The sequence below is a fragment of the Grampus griseus genome, assembly GCF_964374135.1.
Source record: "Grampus griseus genome assembly, chromosome: 15".
Taxonomy (NCBI): domain Eukaryota; kingdom Metazoa; phylum Chordata; class Mammalia; order Artiodactyla; family Delphinidae; genus Grampus; species Grampus griseus.
This window is the reverse complement of record NC_139009.1, coordinates 84,103,222-84,123,709: the sequence shown is the minus strand read 5'-3', so window position 1 is coordinate 84,123,709 and position 20,488 is coordinate 84,103,222. Positions and strand designations below refer to the sequence as shown.

The window sequence follows — 20,488 nt, the reverse complement described above, 5'->3', positions numbered from 1 at the left end:
GGCTAATCTATTATTATTTTGTCTTGCTTGACTGCTTTCCTTTGTTTTTGCATTTTCTTGCTTCTCTGATTAAATTTGCTCTTTGGAACTCAGGGAAAGCCTAGGAAGATAAAGCTCTACCAACAAGAGGCGGAGGACACAGGAGTCTGTTCCTGGGAAAGCCCCGCAGGGTTCCTCTCAGTTTCACATTCTCTGAAGAGTTTAGTCCCCCCACTTATTCTTATGCTCACCAGAACCCTCCCTGTTTTGATTCTTGGTAATTTTAGTATTCACATAGATGATCCATGGAACACTCTGGTCTCTCGATTCTTTAACTTCCTTCTCTTCCAAATGTCTTGACTTCCACACCTACCTCAGGCATTTATTCCTACACCTGCCATTACTAGTATTTGACATGCCTCAATAATCTCCGTTTCAAGCATCCTATCATCTTACTCCCTGAAACACTGTGATAACAATTCATTTGTGACAATCATGTGGTCACAGAAGAAACTTATATTGCTCTAACCAAATCTTCAACGACACCCTCTATACACGCATTTTCCAACTTAAGTTTTATTGTCGTGCATTATTATCAGTCGCTTACCTATACCTTTAGTTCACTTGACACTCTCTTATTTTATCGCATTAGCTTAAAAATTACTAACTCTCTTCCTTAGTTGAACATACACAACTGAACATGGCTGGAGGAAACACGCAGGCATGCTGACTGGTCTCCATAACCTGAGGGAGACTCTAATACTTGTTAGCAGCCATGCTATATTTCTCTACTTCACTCAGTATCTTATTTTCCTAGAAAACAACTTCATATTTCTTCCTTTCTTCTAAAGTTTCCCCCCTCATCCTCATTCTCAGCTGATGACTGAGAAACTTGCAGTAAACAGAACAGCAAACAGAAAAGAACTTCTTTAAGCTCCGTCAAAAGCATCTACTCACCTGTTTTTGCAGGCGTTAGTAAGGGACATATGTAAAGCAGCTGCTAAGGAGCTATTATAGAGAACACAGGTCCAGGGTAGAACTTCCTGACTGAATATGAAACATGGGAGAAAGAATTAATATAGGTGACCTTCAGTTTCCTGCTTGGAAGAAAATGGTTCTACCATTTTTATCAGGTAGAAAATGGGTTCGTAAAACCAAAACAGAGGTATAGGCTTTGGGAAACTAGAATCAATTCAGTATAAATAGTTGAGTTTTAGATGTTATGTATGTTTCTAGATAAAGTTACCCAAAGTAGACCTGAATGTGTGATTCTAGAGCTCAGAAAATAGACCATAGATGGGAAGAGGGATTTTTTCCTCTTTAGGTTTGCTAAAGCAATGGGCAAGGATAATATGCGGCATGAGAAGGAAAGAAGATTCCAGAAAGGGACCCTGGAAAATTTTAAGGGAGGGGTGGCATGGAACAGAGAAAGAGAAACCACCAAACAGTAAGAAAAGGGAATATGAAAATGGGGCTATGAAAACCAGGAGGGAATCTTTTCACAAATCCAAGGAGGTTTCAGAAGAAAACTGGGGTGACTAGTGTTGACTACAACATAGAAGTCAAGTGAGGTTGAAGAGTTTCCATTAGAGCTGGGGATCCAGAGCCTGCAGACGTCCTGGACTGCAGCGTATGGGAGATATTGCAGCAAATGGACCAGGGATTAATGAGAAAGCAAAGCATAGCCTGCCTTTCTAAGAACCTTGACTTTGAACAAAGTTTTAGATATAATCTGTTGACTTCCTAACAATGAAAGGTGTGATTTACTCCCCAACACCACCACTACCACAAACACATTTTCCCTCCTATCCTGCCTCCAAATATAGTTATACCATAATTTTAGTTAAATAAATGTTGAATATTTACACCATTGTTACAGGTAAATACTATTTATGGCTGAGCCATATAATGCCATTTGACTACATCTCTTTTCGTATACCAACTTTTGTTTCACTAGAAGCTAATAATTATTTTTCTTCATTTGATTAAATTTCTCTATATTTATCATTAACTCATTCCTCAACTTTCCACTAGAAATGTAAATGACCTCTCAATGCGTTAACCACACTGGGAAATCTGTCTTCTTCCTGAAAACGGTCTATCTGGAACTTGCTCTCAATTGCCATCCTGGGATTTCCATTTACCGTCAGCCTGGAGAAACTTTTTACCACTCTCCTAAGTTGGATCCCTTATTTCTGAGCCTTCTTAGAGGATGTTCTCTTTTTTGGAGAAGCACCTCTTCCAGTAGACCTCAGACACAAGGTACATGGGAAGTAAATATTTTGAGGGCTTACATGTCTGAAAATCTCTATTTTGGCCTCATATTGGAGAATAATTGTTTGAGTATAAGGCTGCAGGGAGCACATCACTTTTCCTTCCAAGTTTGGAAGTGATTCTCTGTTTTGCTGGGAAATTGGTAGCCCTTTCAATCTAGAAACTCATGTCCTTCAATTTTGAGATATTTCAATTGCCTTAGTGTATATATGTAAAAACAAATTAGAAGATCACCAAAGAGAAGACACCATTTTGATAGCAAAATAGTCCAAACTTAACATGAAATATCCAAAATCTCCATGAGTAAAACTATAAAACAATCCTGAATGAACCAAATGCATATTTGAACAAGTGGAGAGACATCCTATGTTCTTGGCTAGGAAGACGCATCTCAAAAATAAGTTGATCCTCCCTATATTAATTTTAAATCTTAATGTGAACTCAATAAAATGTCATCAGTTTTTTTTTTCCAGGAGTTAAGCATACTAATTATAAAGTTCATTTGGAAGAAAAAAACATGCACAAAAAGTCAGGAAATCACTGAAAAATAGGAGCTTTGGGGTGAGGTTAGGGACATAGCCCCTACAAGATATTAAAATATGTTTTAAAGTCTCTGCAACTGAAACAGTGTGGTATTACCACATGAATAGCAAGTTGACCAATAGAATAGACTAGATAGTCCAGAAATAGATCTAATAGGAAATGGAAATTGAGTATAAGTTAGAAGGGGCATCTCAAATCAGTGGGTAAAAGTAAAAACGTAGTATTGTGGTAAATGGACTGTCATCTGAAAAATGATTCAATGGATTCATTCCTTGCACTGCACACCAGTACAAATTCCAAATGGATTGAAGATTTAAATTTTAAAAATTAATCTCTATGAGTATTGGAAATATGGGTGAATTCCTCTATAATCAGGGAATGGGTAAATATCAAAAGCAAAGTTAAAAACACAAGGGACAAAGTGGGAAAGAAAAATATTTGCAACTTACATCACAATGTCTTAGTTCTAATATGTAAAGACCTTTCAACAACAGGGATGAAAAAGATCAACATCGCTACAGTAAAATTGACAAAAGCTAAGGGGCTAGCTCTCCTTACATTGCTGATGGGAATGGAAAATGATATTACTTTACCCCTACGAAAAGGAATATGGCAATATCCAGCAAAATTACATGTACATTGCCCTCTGACCCATGTATTCTACATTTGGAATCTATCCCCAAAATAATCTTGAAAAATGTGAAAAGATGCATGCATAAGGGGACTTCCCTGGCACTCCAGTGGTTAAGACTCTACACTTCCATTGCAGGGAGCACAGGTTTGATCACTGGTCAGGGAAATAAGATCCCACATGCCCGCAGCGTGGCCAAAAAGAAAGAAAGATAAAAAAGATGCATGCATAAGACAACATAATTCTTTACAACATAATCTGTAATAGCAAAAGACTGGAAACATCTGAGATTGGCTGTATAAACTATAGTATAACCAAGCCACACAATGGTGTACCACGTAACTCTAAGAATGAGAAACAGCTCCATATACAGTTAGGGAGTGATCTCTGGAATATATTGAGTGGGAAAAGCAAGGTGGAAAAATTGTAGTTAATACACTACGATTTATCTGTAAGACGTGGGGAGATTAAATATGTATGCCTATTTAATTATATTACAAAACAGAAGGGTAAATCAACATCACTTTTAGAAAGGTTTACCTGTGGGGAAGGGGAGAACAAGAAGGGTAGAAGATGGACTTCTCTGCATATACCTTATTTTGCAGATTTGCTCTTAGAAGGATGTAAATATTTTGCATTATTATAAAACAAAATACAATTTAAGCAGCAATTCCTAAAAAAGCACAATAAAAGAAATAAATCTAACTGTATACTGAGTCAGCAAAACTACGTCAAGAGGAATCATTTCACATGACTTTAGGACACACCGACTTGGCTTTACATTCTAATGGGAGGTTCTCAAGGCATAAAACAGTCCCCCCAAAATCTTGAACTGTTTTTAGTCGACAAAATATTGATGGCATTGTTCGTATCGTCATCCTTCTGAGGCTATTGTGTATATTGTGGGATAAAGCAAAGGAATAACTAAGTTGCTGCTGGTGGACTCAGTTGGGTGAACAGAAGCAGTTGGTTTTTTTTAGCTCTCAGCAGCTCCACAGCTAGCCTGCAGGATGGTCTGAGCTGACATCTGCAGCAGAATCTTCATGATTCCAGAGATTTCTTCCTGTCTGTGGCAGGATCAGCAGCTCTTGGCAGCCCAGTGTTTTTCTGGGTGACTTTGGACTATATCCTTGGAAGAATAGACTAGAGTCTATTTCTTCCCCTTTCTGAACAATTCTATAACCATTTCTGTTTAAACTAGCCAGGGAGGATTATGTTCATTACATCTAAACCATGGCCTATTCAGAGGTGTTTGATTTTGCCAAATAAAATTGTTATGTGGAATCTCAACATAAAAATGGGTAAGAGCAGCGCTACTCCTGTTGAAGTACTGATATTTGGAAGGAATGGGAGGTGGGGAGAGGGCTGGGACCAGGCACACATGCGCCCACTGCCCGGGATGGTCGCTAAGGCACGTCTGAAGAGACCTGGGACTCCTGAAACCCAATTTGAAAGTCGATTTTAACACGGCCACCATGAATGATTAAACTTGCACATCGAGTTGTAGCAATTGTTTAAATGGGGTATCACGTTCCCCGGATGGTATGTGCAACCACAAGGTAGGCTGCAAAGAGATGAAAGCTGGTTTTCACAAGCCTCTCACAGAAAAGTAGGCATTGGTCTCAGCACTCCCAGGCTGGACTCTGCGATCGCTATCAGTGCGGCGCGCAGGTGGGGCTGAAGCACTCAGTGTCCTGCCCACAACGCACACAGCCCGTTTCCTGTTAGAGTCGTGGCCTGGCCACAACTTCTTGGCCCTGACCCCGTTTCTCAGAGTAGCTTCTGCTCAGAAAGATGGCTTCCCCCAAACCCCAGCTCTCCTCCCTCAAGAGGTGCACTCGTGCCAGGTTGATGAACTATTTCCTCTGAGTATTTAAAGCTTTGATTCAACTCGGTTTTGCCCGTGTCCCCGGTTCAGACAAGCATGTTGATGGCTGCAAGGAGGTGCACCCACTCTGAGCCTTGCTGACACTCCTCCGCAGCCAGCTGGTCAACCACTCAGCATCAACTCAGGATGAGCTCCCAGTACCTCTCAGGGCTCTTAACTCCCCCTACCTCAGCAGATGCCACAGTCACGTGTACACTTCCATCCTGTGGAGGATTTGAGTGCTATTCTCCCTCCATCCTTACCCTAGTAGCCTAGAAGAGCCCTCGTACTCTTTTAACCTCCTGAGAGCCAGTCCTAAGCAGCCCTGCTTCCTCTCTGCAAGACTGTTCTAGACCCTCCTAGTACAAGGTGCCTCCCCAGGAAAGTGCCTACAGCCTCCCACAACTTACCTGGTCTCCCTGCAACAGGCAATTCCAGAGAGGAGACGGTATCCCTCTCTGCCCCAGCCTGGCCACACTAGCTAATTGCATACCCAGGTCAAGTCCCTGGACAGACCATGTCTCAGGTTCCTGGGTTTAGAATATGTGGGTAATAAGGTCTCTCTCTGCTTTACGAGAGTATAACTCGATTTAATAAATGTTTCCAGCATGTAATAGACATACATGGGTTGTTTCTTTATACATCTTAGACAGCTGGTTGTTCACTGATTCTCTGAAATGGACTCCACAGTGTAAGGACATTTGAAGTCATAGAAGAGAATGACATTATTCTATCAATAAAAGTTAGGTACTGGTCCTGATTGGAAATGCTTGGCATTTAAATTTTAAAATATGCACATGAGTTAACCGGCACGTGAAGACCTAATATTTGTGCTGGATATTGGGTGGCCTTGTGAGAGGGAATGGAATTCTTCTTTTGCTCCTGGATGGATTTTAAAGAAGGTAGGTACGAAGTAATTTGACATAAGAAAAGATAGATCCAAGCATTCATTTTGAATGACCCATATCTCATTTTAAAAGGTGGGAATCTATGTTGAGACTGAGGGATTGAAATTTTTTTTTTTTTTTTTTTTTTTTTTTTGCGGTACGCAGGCCTCTCACCGCTGTGGCCTCTCGCTTTGCGGAGCACAGGCTCCAGACGCGCAGGCCCAGTGGCCATGGCTCATGGGCCCAGCCACTCCGCGGCATGTGGGATCTTCCCGGACCGGGGCACGAACCCGTGTCCCCTGCATCGGCAGGCGGACTCCCAACCACTGTGCCACCAGGGAAGCCCCTGAAATTTTAAACTAAGTGAAAAAGATGTCGAGATTTTTCAAAAATAAAGGCACGAGACCAATGGTTCATTAATGTATTTTAAAGCATATATTTACTGTATACATTTAACATATTTAATACAAAATACATTTAATGTATTTAAATCATACATAATAAAAAAGAAAAGCAGATCATTCTATTAGAGACTATGATGATAGCAATAAAATTTCTCACGACCATATATTTTCACATATAAATCTTCTTAGTAATTAAATTCCTTTACTTTTTTTAGCCATCCAACTAGCATGCAAAATTTTAAGTGCTACAAAAATTAGACCACTTTCTTATACTGAAAATCTGATGAAAATCTCATTTTTCTTTGATTTTCAGTAGTATCTACCACAGCTGTTTTATTATTTAAGTTGCCTGATTTTATTTTTTTTTTATTTTATATTGGAGTATAGTTGATTTACAATGTTCTGTTAGTTTCAGGTGTACAGCAAAGTGATTCACCTGATCCGTTCTTTTTTAGACCCTTTTCCCATATAGGTTATTACAGAACATTCAGTAGAGTTCCCTGTGCTATACGGTAGGTCCTTGTTGATTATCTACTTTATATAGAGTAGTACCACAGCTGTTTTAAACAGTCTCTGCTTTAAATTTTTCTGGAACGTTCATGCCACACCCATATCTTCTAACCAGCCTTCCAAACTTACCCAGCTCTTTCCTTTCTCTGTAAGGCTGCACGCTATTTATCACTCACTCAGTGACTTTCATGAACAGACCTCTGAGGCCGTCAAGAAGGCCCAGTACTAAGGAGACAGATATATGTCTTCCAATGTGAAAAGTTGCAGACGTCCAATGCAGATATGCTGATGTGCTGCTCCTCTATGCCTCTCTGTAAGAATGAATCGCCTCAAGTCAAAACTGCCTTCCTTTCCAGATCTTGTTCTCTTTCCACGGCTAAATAACTGACCTAGGTGATAACTAATAACAATAACAAACGTAGCAATACCAACACTTATTGAGCGTTAAGTTTGTGTCAAGAACTGTTGTAAGAGCTTCATTTGTATTTATTCACTTAGTCCCCCTGTACAGTTCTTATAAATTCTAATGTTACAGATGAGGAAACTGCATCACAGATGAGTTAGAAGAGTTTCCGGAGATCACAGAGGAAGTGGTAAACCCGGGATTTGAGCTCAAGTGTCTTGGCTGCCATGCTGCCTCCACCCAAAGGGCATTTAAAATCTGTCGCCTTTTAAAAATCAAGCAAGTAACCATCCTTTTTTGGCTGTTGAATAACTCATCTGATCTGGCACCCATCCTGTGTCTAAACCTTTATGCAGAATCAACAAATGTTTTAGACCATTTTTTGGAAAGACCCAGAAAATTATTTGAATTAAAACTTGTGTCTGTCGTGAAAGATTAAAAAGTTGTTTTGAGTTCTTTTTAAGAAGTTCCCACAAATAGGTCCAATTAAGCAAGCCCTCTGCAGCATCTTAGTGGGGTTTCAAGAACTGTAGGTCTGCAGCTGTAGCCAGGATACATTAATGCACGTGCTCTGAGGCTGAGGCCCTGTTACAGCAGCTCACACCTCGCTCCCTGCTCTGCTCGCAGCCCTGTCGGTTCTCCCAGAGCCCCACCCTGCACCCCACATCCCAGGCACTGTCAGAGGTGTTTAGAGGTAGGGAGCTACTGTGGGTTCGTGAAGGCACCATTCCAGTTCCTGTGTCACCTACTGGCTCATAGAGAAATGCGACTTTGTGAACTTAAAATCCTTCAGTTCAATTGTTAGCACTGAAAATCTCTTAAAGACGTGCCCTTATTTTAAGGCCTAAGTTATTCTGCACCGTGTGCAGTCTCACAGTTGCTGAATGGGATTCAGCAGAGTGCCTGCATCCAGTTATGGAAGAGGGAGAAACAGGAGACCCATTTCTGTTGAATTCCAGGGTCTTCTGAGAGCCCACGACTATAGCTCAATGTTTAGTCCTATCCCCGGCAACCTAATGACAAGTTTCATCTTCAGACTGTGACTAGGACATTCACAGAGTAGAGTTAAATATTTGAATAATGCCCTTCATTATCAACAGGCTCATACACTCAGTCCCCAGAGTGTCAAGAGTTCTTTCTTCTGCTCAGCTTTTCTGAAGATCAGGGCTGCGAAAAAACAGGCAAGACTTCTGCTTCTTCTCTATATGGTTTGACTGCTTTTGCGGGCATCAGATAAAGAAGATTCTTCCAGAACCTTGAGTTATAAGACAGAGACTTATCAGCCTGCCACTTCAGAACTCTGTGGGATTTCAAAAGCTTCAGTGATTGAGGCAAGAAGGTGAAGTCACCGACTGGTGTAAATTCAATTAAGATGATTTTAATTTTCCTTTCCACTAGTGCTTCATGGAGTCCACTTTCAAGTTCATACCTGACTTCATTAGACATATAACTTTTACTCAGGACAATTATCAGTCTTCGGCTTTTCTCTATCAATGAATGGATTTCATCAACAACAGCTGAAAATACGAGAAGTGGCAGATTAAGAAAACTGAAAGGGTGGGCATGAGATTAAAATCATTTTGCACAGGGCTTCCCTGGTGGCGCAGTGGTTGAGAGTCCGCCTGCCGATGCAGGGGATGCGGGTTCGTGCCCCGGTCCAGGAAGATCCCACGTGCCGCAGAGCGGCTGGGCCCGTGAGCCATGGCCGCTGAGCCTGCGCGTCCGGAGCCTGTGCTCCGCAACAGAAGAGGCCACAGCAGTGAGAGGCCCGTGTACCGCAAAAAAAAAAAAAAAAAATCATTTTGCACAGTCCTATTTTGTATTAACTCAAATTCACTAGTAAGTTTTTCTCTGAGATAAACCATTAATTCTCAACTTTATATGCCTATTAAAAAAGCAATCATCTACACAATGATATAATGAATACCTACTTGGCACTTTTTCTGTGCCATACCTTCTTCTAAATATTTTATGTATATTAACTCATTTAATCATCATAATGACCCTATGAAGAAAGTATTGTGATCACCCCCATTTTACAGATGAAGAAGCCAAAGCAGAGTGGTTAAGTAACTTGCCCAGAGTCACGTGGCTAGTAAATGGCAGAACCAGAATCTGAACCCAAGTGGTCTGGTTCTGGAGTGTATGTTCCTAAACATTCCACTATCTTGCCTCTTTACATGGATGGTGGAACATGGTAAAATTTGAATTAAAAATTTTTTTACAAAATCCTGCCATTATTCTAGACCACAGGTTGCTAATTTTTTTCCTGTAAAGGGGCCAGGTGGTAAATATTTTAGCCTTTGTGGGTCATACAGTCTTTGTCACAGCTACTCAACTCTGCTGTTGTAACTCAAAAGCAGCCACAGACCACACATGAACATATGTGTAGAGATGTTTCAATAAGAGTGGCAGGCAGGACCTGACCTGTGGATGGAACACTGCCAAGACCTCTAGCAGGTTCTAGACCTCTAGCCCTCCTCAGATAGAGTTCTTAGCCAAAACTAATCATATCAAATATACAAACATTCTTTATTTTTATTTAAAAACTAAGAAGAAATCTGTTTTTAAAATGACTCCTAGAAAAATAATGGAAATATTGGGTTGGCCCAAAAGTTCTTTTGGCTTTTTCTGTAACATCTTCCGGAGAAACCCAAATGAACTTTTGGGCCAACCCCAATATAATAAAATTGATGTAATCGATGTAAAGTCAAGCAGAAATACTTTGTACGTGACAGAATGTCTTCTTAGATACAAAGAGTGATGCACAAAAATATCACAGTGTTGAATGCATCTGACAATTTGGCATATTATTCCTTTTGAGAAGTTATCTATTACTAAAAAGTATTCTCTATTTCTGATTTGTAATATTTTCCCTTCTTAATTTGTAACCCAGGAGGAAAAAAAAAAAACACAACTGTTTCTTATTTCCTACTCTGTCCTAAATGCCCAGCTTAGAATTTGGCACAAGGATGGTGCTCAGTAAATGTTGGATGAATGAATGAGTGATGGTAACTATGAAGACATCTGTATTGCATCATCTGTGATGCGTCAGCATCCAACATAATTTGACACCAGATTCCAAATCTCTGGAAGACTTCAAAGCTCTGCAGGACTTTCAGAGAAAACATGGAAATGTTACTAAATTTCTTTGATTTTGACTGTAATATACTTCAATATATGTGTTATAGACATTTGTATTCACATATTAATTAAAAAATAAAATTTCACAACTAAATTATTCTAGAACCACCAATCTCCTTTTATTCATCCTTTGCCATCAGTCCTAATTTCTACTTCAATTTTCTCACCAATGTTAACGCGATAGAGAAGAAACATTTTCTGGTAAGAATTAACCTGTTTTATAGTCCAAAGGATCACATATTAAATTAAGAACTGGTTCTGCTGTACAAAATATCATCAAAAGAGGTATTCTTACTGTGGGGTATTTCTAGATAAATGCCTCATGATAATGATTCTGGACCTGCTTCTGAGAATGGAATGCCCACTTCCTTTCTCCAAGACTCAGAGAACTGTGAAGCCAGGTGAAGAGACCAGGTCCCCAAGAGGCCATTTTTGGAAACAGTGCAATCTTCTCATCTTCTCACTACTGCTTGTATTGATTTAGCTGGTTATTTCTGGTTTAGAGGACTACTTCATTTGTTTGTTTTTAAGCAAGCAGAATAGCCTTCTGTAAGGCTAAGCTCTTCATCTTCTAAAAGTAAAGATGAAGTTAAAGATGAAAACTCCACTAGTTTTCTATCTGATATTTCCTTTCTTACCTCTTCCAGGCACCACATCCCGTTCAAATATGCATAACTTATACCCAAAATGCTTCTCCAACACCCTGGGCAAAATCTCCACAGCAAAGGTGTGCTCCTCTCCGTTCTCGGGCCGACATTCTTTTAGGTAAGACACAAAAGCATCGTACGTTTTCCCATCTAGGAGATAAGGTTGACTCTTTTAATTAGTGTGAAAATAAGGGTTTATTTAAGTACAAATTTGAGCGAAAGTTCTGAAAAATGGGAACAGAATCATTGAAAAAGAAGAGTTAAATATAGCATCCTCACCTCTAAATGCATCGAACAGTGTGCATTAAATATGTGTAGTTCGTTGTATATTGATCATACCTCAATGAAGCTCTTAAATAAAAGAATAAAATATTTTTCATAGAAAACAAATAATTCTATAACTTAATGACAAATTTAGCTCAAAGCAAAGTGAATTAACTTCGTTATTTTTATATTAGTAAATTAGAAGTTGTAAATGTGAATAATAAATCTATAAAAACTCAAAGGAAAAATATGAAAATTATTTTATGACTTTGAGGGGTTCAAGACTTCATGGGAGAGGTAACTGTAGCTATGATGGAAACAGCAAGAGAACTAGAATTAGAAGTGGAGCCTGAAGATGTGACTTAATTGCACGATGAAACTTTCAACGGATGAGCAAAGAAAATGTTTTCCTGAGATGGAATCTACTCCTGGTGAAGATACTGTGAAGATTGTTGACCTGACAACAAAGGACTCAGAATATTACATAAAGTTAGTTGATAAAGCAGCAGCTTTTTATGTGCACTGGGAAACCAAAAAAATTCGTGTTACTAACTTTATTGCGATATTAGCTTTATGCAGTGGTCTGAAACTGAAACCGCAGTATCTTCAAGGTATGCCTGCACATTAAAAAGTCTTCCATGTAGCACACCACTATCAAGAAAGTCAAAAGCACACCACGATCAACAACCTGGGAATAATATTTGCATTTTATATTATAGACAATAGGCTAACCTCCCTAAAATGTAAATAGCTGCTAAAAATAAGCAAGCAAAAAAAAAAAAAAAGTCAACAACCCAGTAGAAGCATGGGCAAAGAATATGAATGGGTACTTTGAAAAAGGAAATACAAATGGGTCTTAAACACATGAGAAGCTGCTCATACTTTTGCACAGTAAGCAAAATGCAAGTGAAAACTACACTTCGATACCCCTCAGATTTTATCTATCAGATTGGCAAATATCCAAAAGGTTGTGGGTAAGGCTATGAGAAAAAAATGTACTCCCGTCCTTTGAAGGTGGTAGGCAGTAGAGAAATATGGAGCGCAAATTGGTAATATCAATCAAAATAACAACTATATCCACCTCTGCACTTCTAGTAATTCCACTTTAGGGAATTTTTCCTTCAGTTACACTGCACACATGTGAAACAATAACTGTACAAAAGTTATCCACCACATCATTTCTGCAGTAACAAAAGGTCTTAAGCAACCCAAACGTCCATCACACGGTGACTAAATAAATAATAATACATCCACAGAAATAAAACACTGTGCAACCCTAAAAAATGAGAGATTTTATAAACTAATATGGAAGGGTACCCAAGGTATAGTACAGCAAAGTTCAGAATAGGGCACATAGCATGCCAAGATTTGTCTTTTAAACAGGTGTGAAATAAGATTCTCTATTCGTATTGGTTTGGATGTACATCAATGTGGGATGGGGTAGGAAACAGGCACGGGGCAAGTGTACGTGTATAATTTCTAAGACTTTTGGTGTTTGAACTACGTATGTCCTACACACACACACACACACACACACACACACACACACACACACACACACACGGAAACAAAAGCAAGTGCAATGGATTAGATTTATTTTTTAAAATTTGGTAGCTATTTCGAATCTTGAGGACTTCTAGTCACCTGCAAAAATAGAGAAACTGAGACAGTCACCAGATAGAAGCTGGAGTAGATGAAAAGTGGCAGATCTAGGGGACTGGAACTCAGGTCATTTGGTGTGCACTTCAAGGTTCTTACAAGTACATCACGCAGCCTCCTTTGCCAGGTTAAAATAATGAACCATAATACAGTTCTTTATTTTTTTGGCCTTGCCACGTGGCACATGGGATCTTTGTTCCCTGACCAGGGATTGAACCCGTGCCCCTGCACTGGAAGCACAAGAGGCTTAAGCACTGGACAGCCAGGGCATTCCCAATTCCATTCAATTTAAATGACCTTTATTGAGTGTGAACTTTGTAAAGGCACCAGATGGCGTGTGAGCAATGACATTCAGACACACAGTCCCTGGGCCTAACCATCTCACAGGGCATTTAGAAGGACACGACACACATGCATGAAACAATTAGAGAACAATTTTTGGCAACAGATAAGTAAGCACAAGAAAAAGACAGACAACATTCATAACGGACAACATTCATACGGACGCTTCGTTTAGATCAATTTTTCTTATGGAAAACTTCTACCGCCAATATGTCTACAATATAATCAAAATGAGGTGAAGATTGATGTTTATTTATATAGCTTCTTAATAAAACTGTAAAATAAGAAATCCCAGCATGACAACATTCGTTACCTGTTAAGGTTTCATCTCTTCCCAAGAAATGTCTATAAAATAGAACCAAGTCAACTCTATAAATGGCACACACGGTCACTAGGCACACAATGACCACTGAGATCAAAGCAGCTACGATCATTCCTCTAGTGAAGATGTGGCCGGGGATGTCAACTGGGTCTTCTAGAAAGAAAAAGAAAATGGGAAAAACTAGAGAAATTTCACCAGCATCTTTCGCCATCACTCTGTGGTGGTCAGCTTTCACCTTTAACACAAATCTACTTGTCTACCCAACACATTCCATTGAGTTACTCTGCAGTCCTGCCTCTAGTCTCCAGTGGTGACCTCTCTGCTCCATAAAAATGTGTACAAGGGTATTCAGAGACGTGAACTGAAAGCATTACGATGTAGTCTGTCCACACTTTTGGAAGTTGGATCTCTAGGATGATAAGACACTAGGATGAGATTCAGAGGGGCCCACACCGAAACCTCAGCTAGCGGCTTGGGAACATATATGGAGGCGCAGAACCTTGAGAGAGCAAGCACTGAGCTGAGTCTGTGTGGGCTCCAGCCTGGCTCCATCATCTACTTTGTATCCTAGGGAAAGTCACTGACGCCCTAACTCTAAGAATTTCATCTGTACACATAATACAGCTATCAAGCTAGTGATATTTTCTCCTTCACTTACAGGGTTGCTGTTTTGGAGGAGGGTTAAATATTACACATAAGTAGTTGACACAGTGCCTGGCACTCAGCTCTGAGAATTTTTGTATATTTTTATATGAAAGTGTCCTTTGAGAAAAAAATTACGTTTCCTAGATTGATTCAGTTTACGTTCATTGTGGACAACATGAGATAACACAGAGGAGTATAAAGGATAGAATAATTACTTAATAACCATCCCACAGTGTGGCAACGGCCACCGCCAACAGGCTAGTACATTTCCTTCCAGGTTTTGTTTTTTCCCTGAAAACATTTACTTAGTTGGAACCATCTGGTGGTCACTCTTTATTTCTTAACATTATATTAGAAGCATTTCTCTAGGTCTTTAAAATTATAATTCATATTATCTCAGTATTTAGATCGACTGCAATTTTTCATAAATATACAGAATGCTGCAATGAACACAGGCATAAATCCTTATCTATGTTTCTGATTATTTCCCTAGAGTAGATTCTAATGGAGGTGGGGTTTCTAGGTCAAAAAGAGGAAACATACATAAAACTCTTGCCATCGTGACACAATTTGAGGGATTATCTTTCCGGTAAAATTAATTATTAGGATGTAAGTAAGCAACCATCGTTGCTTGGTAAGTGAACTCTGAATAAAGCCTGCCCCTGGGGTTCCTGCATCTCTGAAAGGCTTACATATCTATGACTGTGCCGCAGAAATACACACCCTCTCACGTTGGCCCACACGCTCCTCCAGGGATAATGGTGGAGTCAAAGACCCTATTCCCCACACAGCATTTGTGAGCCCAGCAGAAGGAAAAAATGATCAGGGTAGAAACGTCTAAGGCAGAGAGAGCACAGCCACGCATTGATCTAGGACAGTTTACAGAACTACTTCTGAGCAGCTCCTGAGTCTGTGGCCCTCGGGTGGACTGTTTCGGTGGAGGATGCCCTCCATCAGGTGGGCACTGAAAAACTCTGAGTCCAGTGATCAGAGCCATCAACTAACTGTCCACTTGCCAAGTTCAGGGACTATCCCAAGAGAGGGAAGCCTAAGTGAGTCTCTGTTGAAGGAAAGACCACACCCAAGGGCCCCTGTGCCCAGGGCCCAGCTAAGGTAGGGTGGAGGCAGCAATTACTCCTGGACCACTGGTCTCATCCTACACGGAGCAGCAAACTTTCCTCCTGTTGTTCAGAGTGTGCCAGAGCTGCCCGGACCACCTCCCCTGTGACTCTCACCCACCAGCATCTCCAACCCTGAGCTCTACCTCCCTCCCCGCTCTGGGCCCCTGGTTGCTACACAGGATTGGAATATGTTTGAGAGCAAAAGAATACACTTGAGGTTTTCATTCTCTGCTTGGAATCAGGGCAGAGGGGATTGCAGCAAGGGCTGAGCACCAGCTCTGCCACGGAACGCCTGTGACACAGGGCAAACCCTTCACCTCTCAGGAGCTTGGTTCCTGGTGTGTAAGATGAGGAAGTGATGAGCGACGACAGGTCTCTCAGCTGCTACATTCTAGGTTTCCACAAACTGCCAAAGATAAAATTTCTCACACCTTTTTTCAATAAGATGAAGCTTTTGGTGTCTATGCCTCCCTCGCTGGCTGCAGTGCAATTATATGAAAAGTTCAGATTGTTTTCATTAACAGTCTCAATTCTCAGTATTTTTGAAGCAAGCCATTTGCCTTCTGAAGTCCTGTAAGAGAGGAAGATGGTTTAGCAATAGGCTTTGTGGCATTAGCCAACACGTTACCCATGAAAGAGGAATTTGTATGTACAAATACATCTGCACAAAGACACGGCTCTGTGGACTCCAGGGAATCGTCCCCTTTTGGTGGGTTCTCTTCAAGTGTGAGCCTCCTGCTCCCCGGGGGTCTCAGCCCTCCTGAAACCATCTGGGGACGGCGCTGCAAACTGCCTAAAATCAAAATGCCTGGGAGGTAACGATGCTCAGTTGAAAACACAAGAAAATATTCTCTCTCTCAATTACAGGCACACTTCACTTTACTGAGTTTTGCTTTATTATGCTTCGCAGATACTGCACTTTTTACAGATTGAATGTTTGTGGCAACAGGGTCTCAAGCAAGTCTTTTGGCGCCATTTTCCCAACAGCATTTGCTCACTTTATGTTTCTGTGTCACATTCTGGTAATTCTCAAACTTTCACATTTTTTCATTATCGTTATATTTGTTAAGGGATCTGTGATCAGTGGTCTTGGATGTTACTATCATAATGGTTTGGGCATTTATTTTAGCAATAAAGTATTTTTTTTAGCAATAAAGTATTTTTAATTAAGGTATGTACATCATTTTTTAAGATGCAATGCTATTGCACACTTAATAGACTACAGTATAGTGTAAACATAACTTTTATATGCATGGGGAAATCAAAACATTCACGTGACTTGCTTTATTGTGATATTTGCTTTACTGTGGTGGTCTGGAACTGAACCCTCAGTATCTCCCAGGTGTGTCTGCGTTTTCCCCCATTCCTCCTGTCCTGACGACTCAGCATTCCTCCCACTGTGAAGTCTCCACCAGCTGTGACAAGGCCGCGTATCGTTAATACAGACGCAGATTCATATCAAGTTTGTCCTAGCAGTCCTAACGACCACTCTTCTTTTGTTCAGCATTTAAAATAAATTAAAACCACTATTCTCAGACACCCCCAAGCACATGAGAAACGCCAATTAAGCTGCTCCGTGAGTGTCAGAAAATGACCGGAGGCCACCAGGAGCGGCCAGCTCTCTTTCTCTACTAAAAGGACTCAAGCCACCCTGTCCCTGATGCAGGGCACACGCTCTTGGCGCCTGCCTCCTGCTAGGGGCAGGCTCTGAAGGTGCGCCGTCAGCCAGCACTCCCAGGTGTAGTCGCTCACCCGGCAGGCCCCCGCAGCTGGATGTGGTACCCACTGTAACCTCTAACTGTCTCAAATGCATTTTAGAAGAGAAGTCATAAATCTGTACAGAAGTCACCCACCCAGAAATATCAACCATCTAACATCAATGTAAAATCCACAAAGAAAGTAAAAAAAACCCCACCGAGAAGCCAAAATAGATGACATAAGTTCATGCGCCCAGTATAAAGAAAGGTTTAGCCTCACTTAAGCCCTTAGTTTAGCTGAAGCTCCGTTTCTAGTAAGGTTGGTGAATTGGTCTTCTGTGCCTCCAGAGATTAACAATGGATCATGAGAAGGAGGAAATGCAGGAATCCGGTGGGGGACAGACACTGAGGACAAGATAAAGTGGCAGGATAGCCACGCAATCCAGCTGAGCCAACACTCCATGAGCACTAATCACACACCCGGCTCTGGGCGAGGGGATTAAAAAAAACCTCACAAGTGCAGCTAAGGTGACAGACACCTTCGGACCACTACTCCCTAGAACCTGAGTGTATAGTTACCTTAATAATGACAGTAATGACCCAAAGCCATTCAGAAACATTGTAATGGCCACAGGCTTAGCATGTTTTGTTTTAATAAGTATAACCATTCCTTAATATAGGCTATTTAAACTAGACGGCATTTGGAAATTTTTGCACCAACTCTGCCTCCTAGATATTTATATCTAACCATTGCCCTGTTTGCGTTTTCTAGCTGTTCTTCGTGTGTTTCTAGTTTCCATGAATGGACTCTGACAGGAGAGTGCTGCCATAATTACGATCAGTGGCAATGGACCAACAACGATGTCACAGGGCAGGAGACTGGTCATTTAAATTAGTATTTTCTTGGGTCATCACTGGCATCTGACAATCTTTGGGGACCCTTCTGGACTCGAGAAAATTCCTCACTTCTCACCTTTAAGAAAGATAATCCCTGTAAGGAATGTTCTAGAAAGAAGCTCTGAACTGTCTCTAAAGAGCTGGAAGCAGCGTCTGTGTCAGCACATCTCACGCCCAGCAAAGAAATCCACCCACCCAACTCCCCCTGCCACGCACACAAAGCTGTCTCCAGAGGGCTATTTCTCTCTTTGTGATTTCTGGTAATTCTCAAGTATCTTATAATGAATTCTTTTCAACAATCAGAACAAAGAAAGCTGTGTGTGTAAGCCAAGTACAGGGCATAGATCTGGACAGGTAGCCATAGGTGGATGGCCTACCTGTGCCCAGGGCTGCCCCCAGGGTCCTCAGGGAAAGGTACTGATGATGTGCTTTGTCACCTATGGATACCCAGCGGGCCCCCGGTGACACGTGAGCAACACAGCTAGGCACGCCTACTGCACACAAGGGGCCCGGAATAACTTGTACGTGTCCCAGGCTCCTGACCTGGTCTTTTCTCTGGTACACTAGTAAAAACAAAGCATTTAATACAATTTTCAAAATTCAAATGACAGTGGCCTAGGTAATCGCTCTTTTATAAGATGCTTAGGTAAAGTCCCCACCCCCATCAGATCCTGACTGACCAAAAGCTACTTCTGTAAGGCGATGCTAAAAAGCCTCATTGACCTTCTTTTTCTTTTTCTTTTTTGTTTTTTTGCGGTACGCGGGCCTCTCACTGTTGCGGCCTCTCCCATTGCGGAGCACAGGCTCCAGACACGCAGGCTCAGCGGCCATGGCTCACGGGCCCAGCCACTCTGCGGCATGTGGGATCTTCCCGGACCGGGGCACGAACCCACGTCCCCTGCATCGGCAGGCGGACTCTCAACCACTGCGTCACCAGGGAAGCCCTGACCTTCTTTTTCTAATTTAGGTCTCAGCAATAAATTTCTGCATAATGCGTCAGCCTAGAGTATGCGAATTATAAAATATGTAAGTTATAAGTTAAACTCATCTCAAGCATCCTGTCAGCCATTCAGGAGTCTGCTGTTTTTATCTCATATATATATGACACTATATGATTTTTGTATATCATGATATGTATTATATATATCACATATTCATACCTAATTCTTGTCCCTTCCTCTTCGTGTACATTAGGATCCTTTCCATTTTTTTTCCAGATGTTCCAGTAAATCACATCCTTTTCATTCAGCAAGGCAGAGCAGTTGAGCTGTACATCTTTTCCTAGGTAGAAGTTGACAACCGATGTTCAGATTTTAGAAACTCAGGTTTCTCAAAGGTTGAAATTAATACATCCAACGTATATTAACCTAATATACAACGACAATATAGAGCTGCATCTAAGGAAAAAAATGCCTTGTTTTCCAATTAAAAAAAAATTATAAATCAGAGAAATTAGGTTGCAATTACAAGTCATCACCAAACTATGAATTGGCTTCTCTTCAAATGTTTATGTCTAAATCAATTATTAAAACTTAGGATGGCCAGTGGACTTTCTTTTCAACCTATAGTCTAATAGGTAGTGTCAGGCCTACATACCCACTGCAACTTCTGGAAAAACAAAATGGATACAAAACAACAAAAAAAATTACATTAGCTAAAAATTAAAGACATCAAAGTGCAGGGAAAACAAAGAGAAACAGATGAACTGAAACTACAGTCAGGAATAAAGTCCTTCCAGGGTGAGCTGAGATAGCCACCATTTTACTCCTTGAAGGAATTTGCTTTGGTTTGTACAAAATAGAGGGAACCTCATGGAGAAAAGAGAGTCCAGTGGAGATGCTGACAGCCACATGGGCTCACAGGATTATTGCTAAGGGCTTGGGCAGCATAGGAGGCTGGAAAGGCCTAATGATTTCTGCTGCAGTCTCACAGTACTTAGCAGAGTAAGTCCCACTGGAGGACAACACACACGTGACTGGAGTCTCCCCCCAGCCATAAGAGATGAAAAGCAGGTTAATTCCAACAAACCTGCATCCTAGCTACTGCTCAGCTCAATTCCTGACTGGATTGAGATGATCAAACCCTCACATTATCTGCCTAACAAAGAAAAGGCAAACACTCTTAGGGAAAAGTAATACAAACTTCATTCACCTTGGTTGTTTTAGATACAGAAAGATCAACAACAACAAACAACAACAACAAAGAGAGACATACAAAGGGCAAAAAAAGGGGACAGTAATCAATAGAAAAAA

The 20,488-nt window shown here is 40.9% G+C and overlaps 1 protein-coding gene across 2 annotated transcripts in view; it reads right to left on the bottom strand.

Moving 5' to 3' along the window:
• Nucleotides 1-6,754: 6,754 nt before the first annotated feature.
• IL18R1 (interleukin 18 receptor 1) overlaps nt 6,755-20,488 on the bottom strand; it is a 39,435-nt gene continuing 25,701 nt past the window's right edge. For both annotated transcript variants that reach the window (XM_082672069.1, XM_082672070.1), the window contains 5 exons: nt 19,397-19,517; nt 16,074-16,213; nt 13,868-14,029; nt 11,281-11,439; nt 6,755-9,015 (listed from right to left, as the gene is read on the bottom strand). In XM_082672069.1, the coding sequence (XP_082528195.1) occupies nt 8,660-9,015; nt 11,281-11,439; nt 13,868-14,029; nt 16,074-16,213; nt 19,397-19,517 (938 nt within the window). In that variant the 3' untranslated portion in view covers nt 6,755-8,659. The remainder of the gene's footprint in view (nt 9,016-11,280; nt 11,440-13,867; nt 14,030-16,073; nt 16,214-19,396; nt 19,518-20,488) is intronic.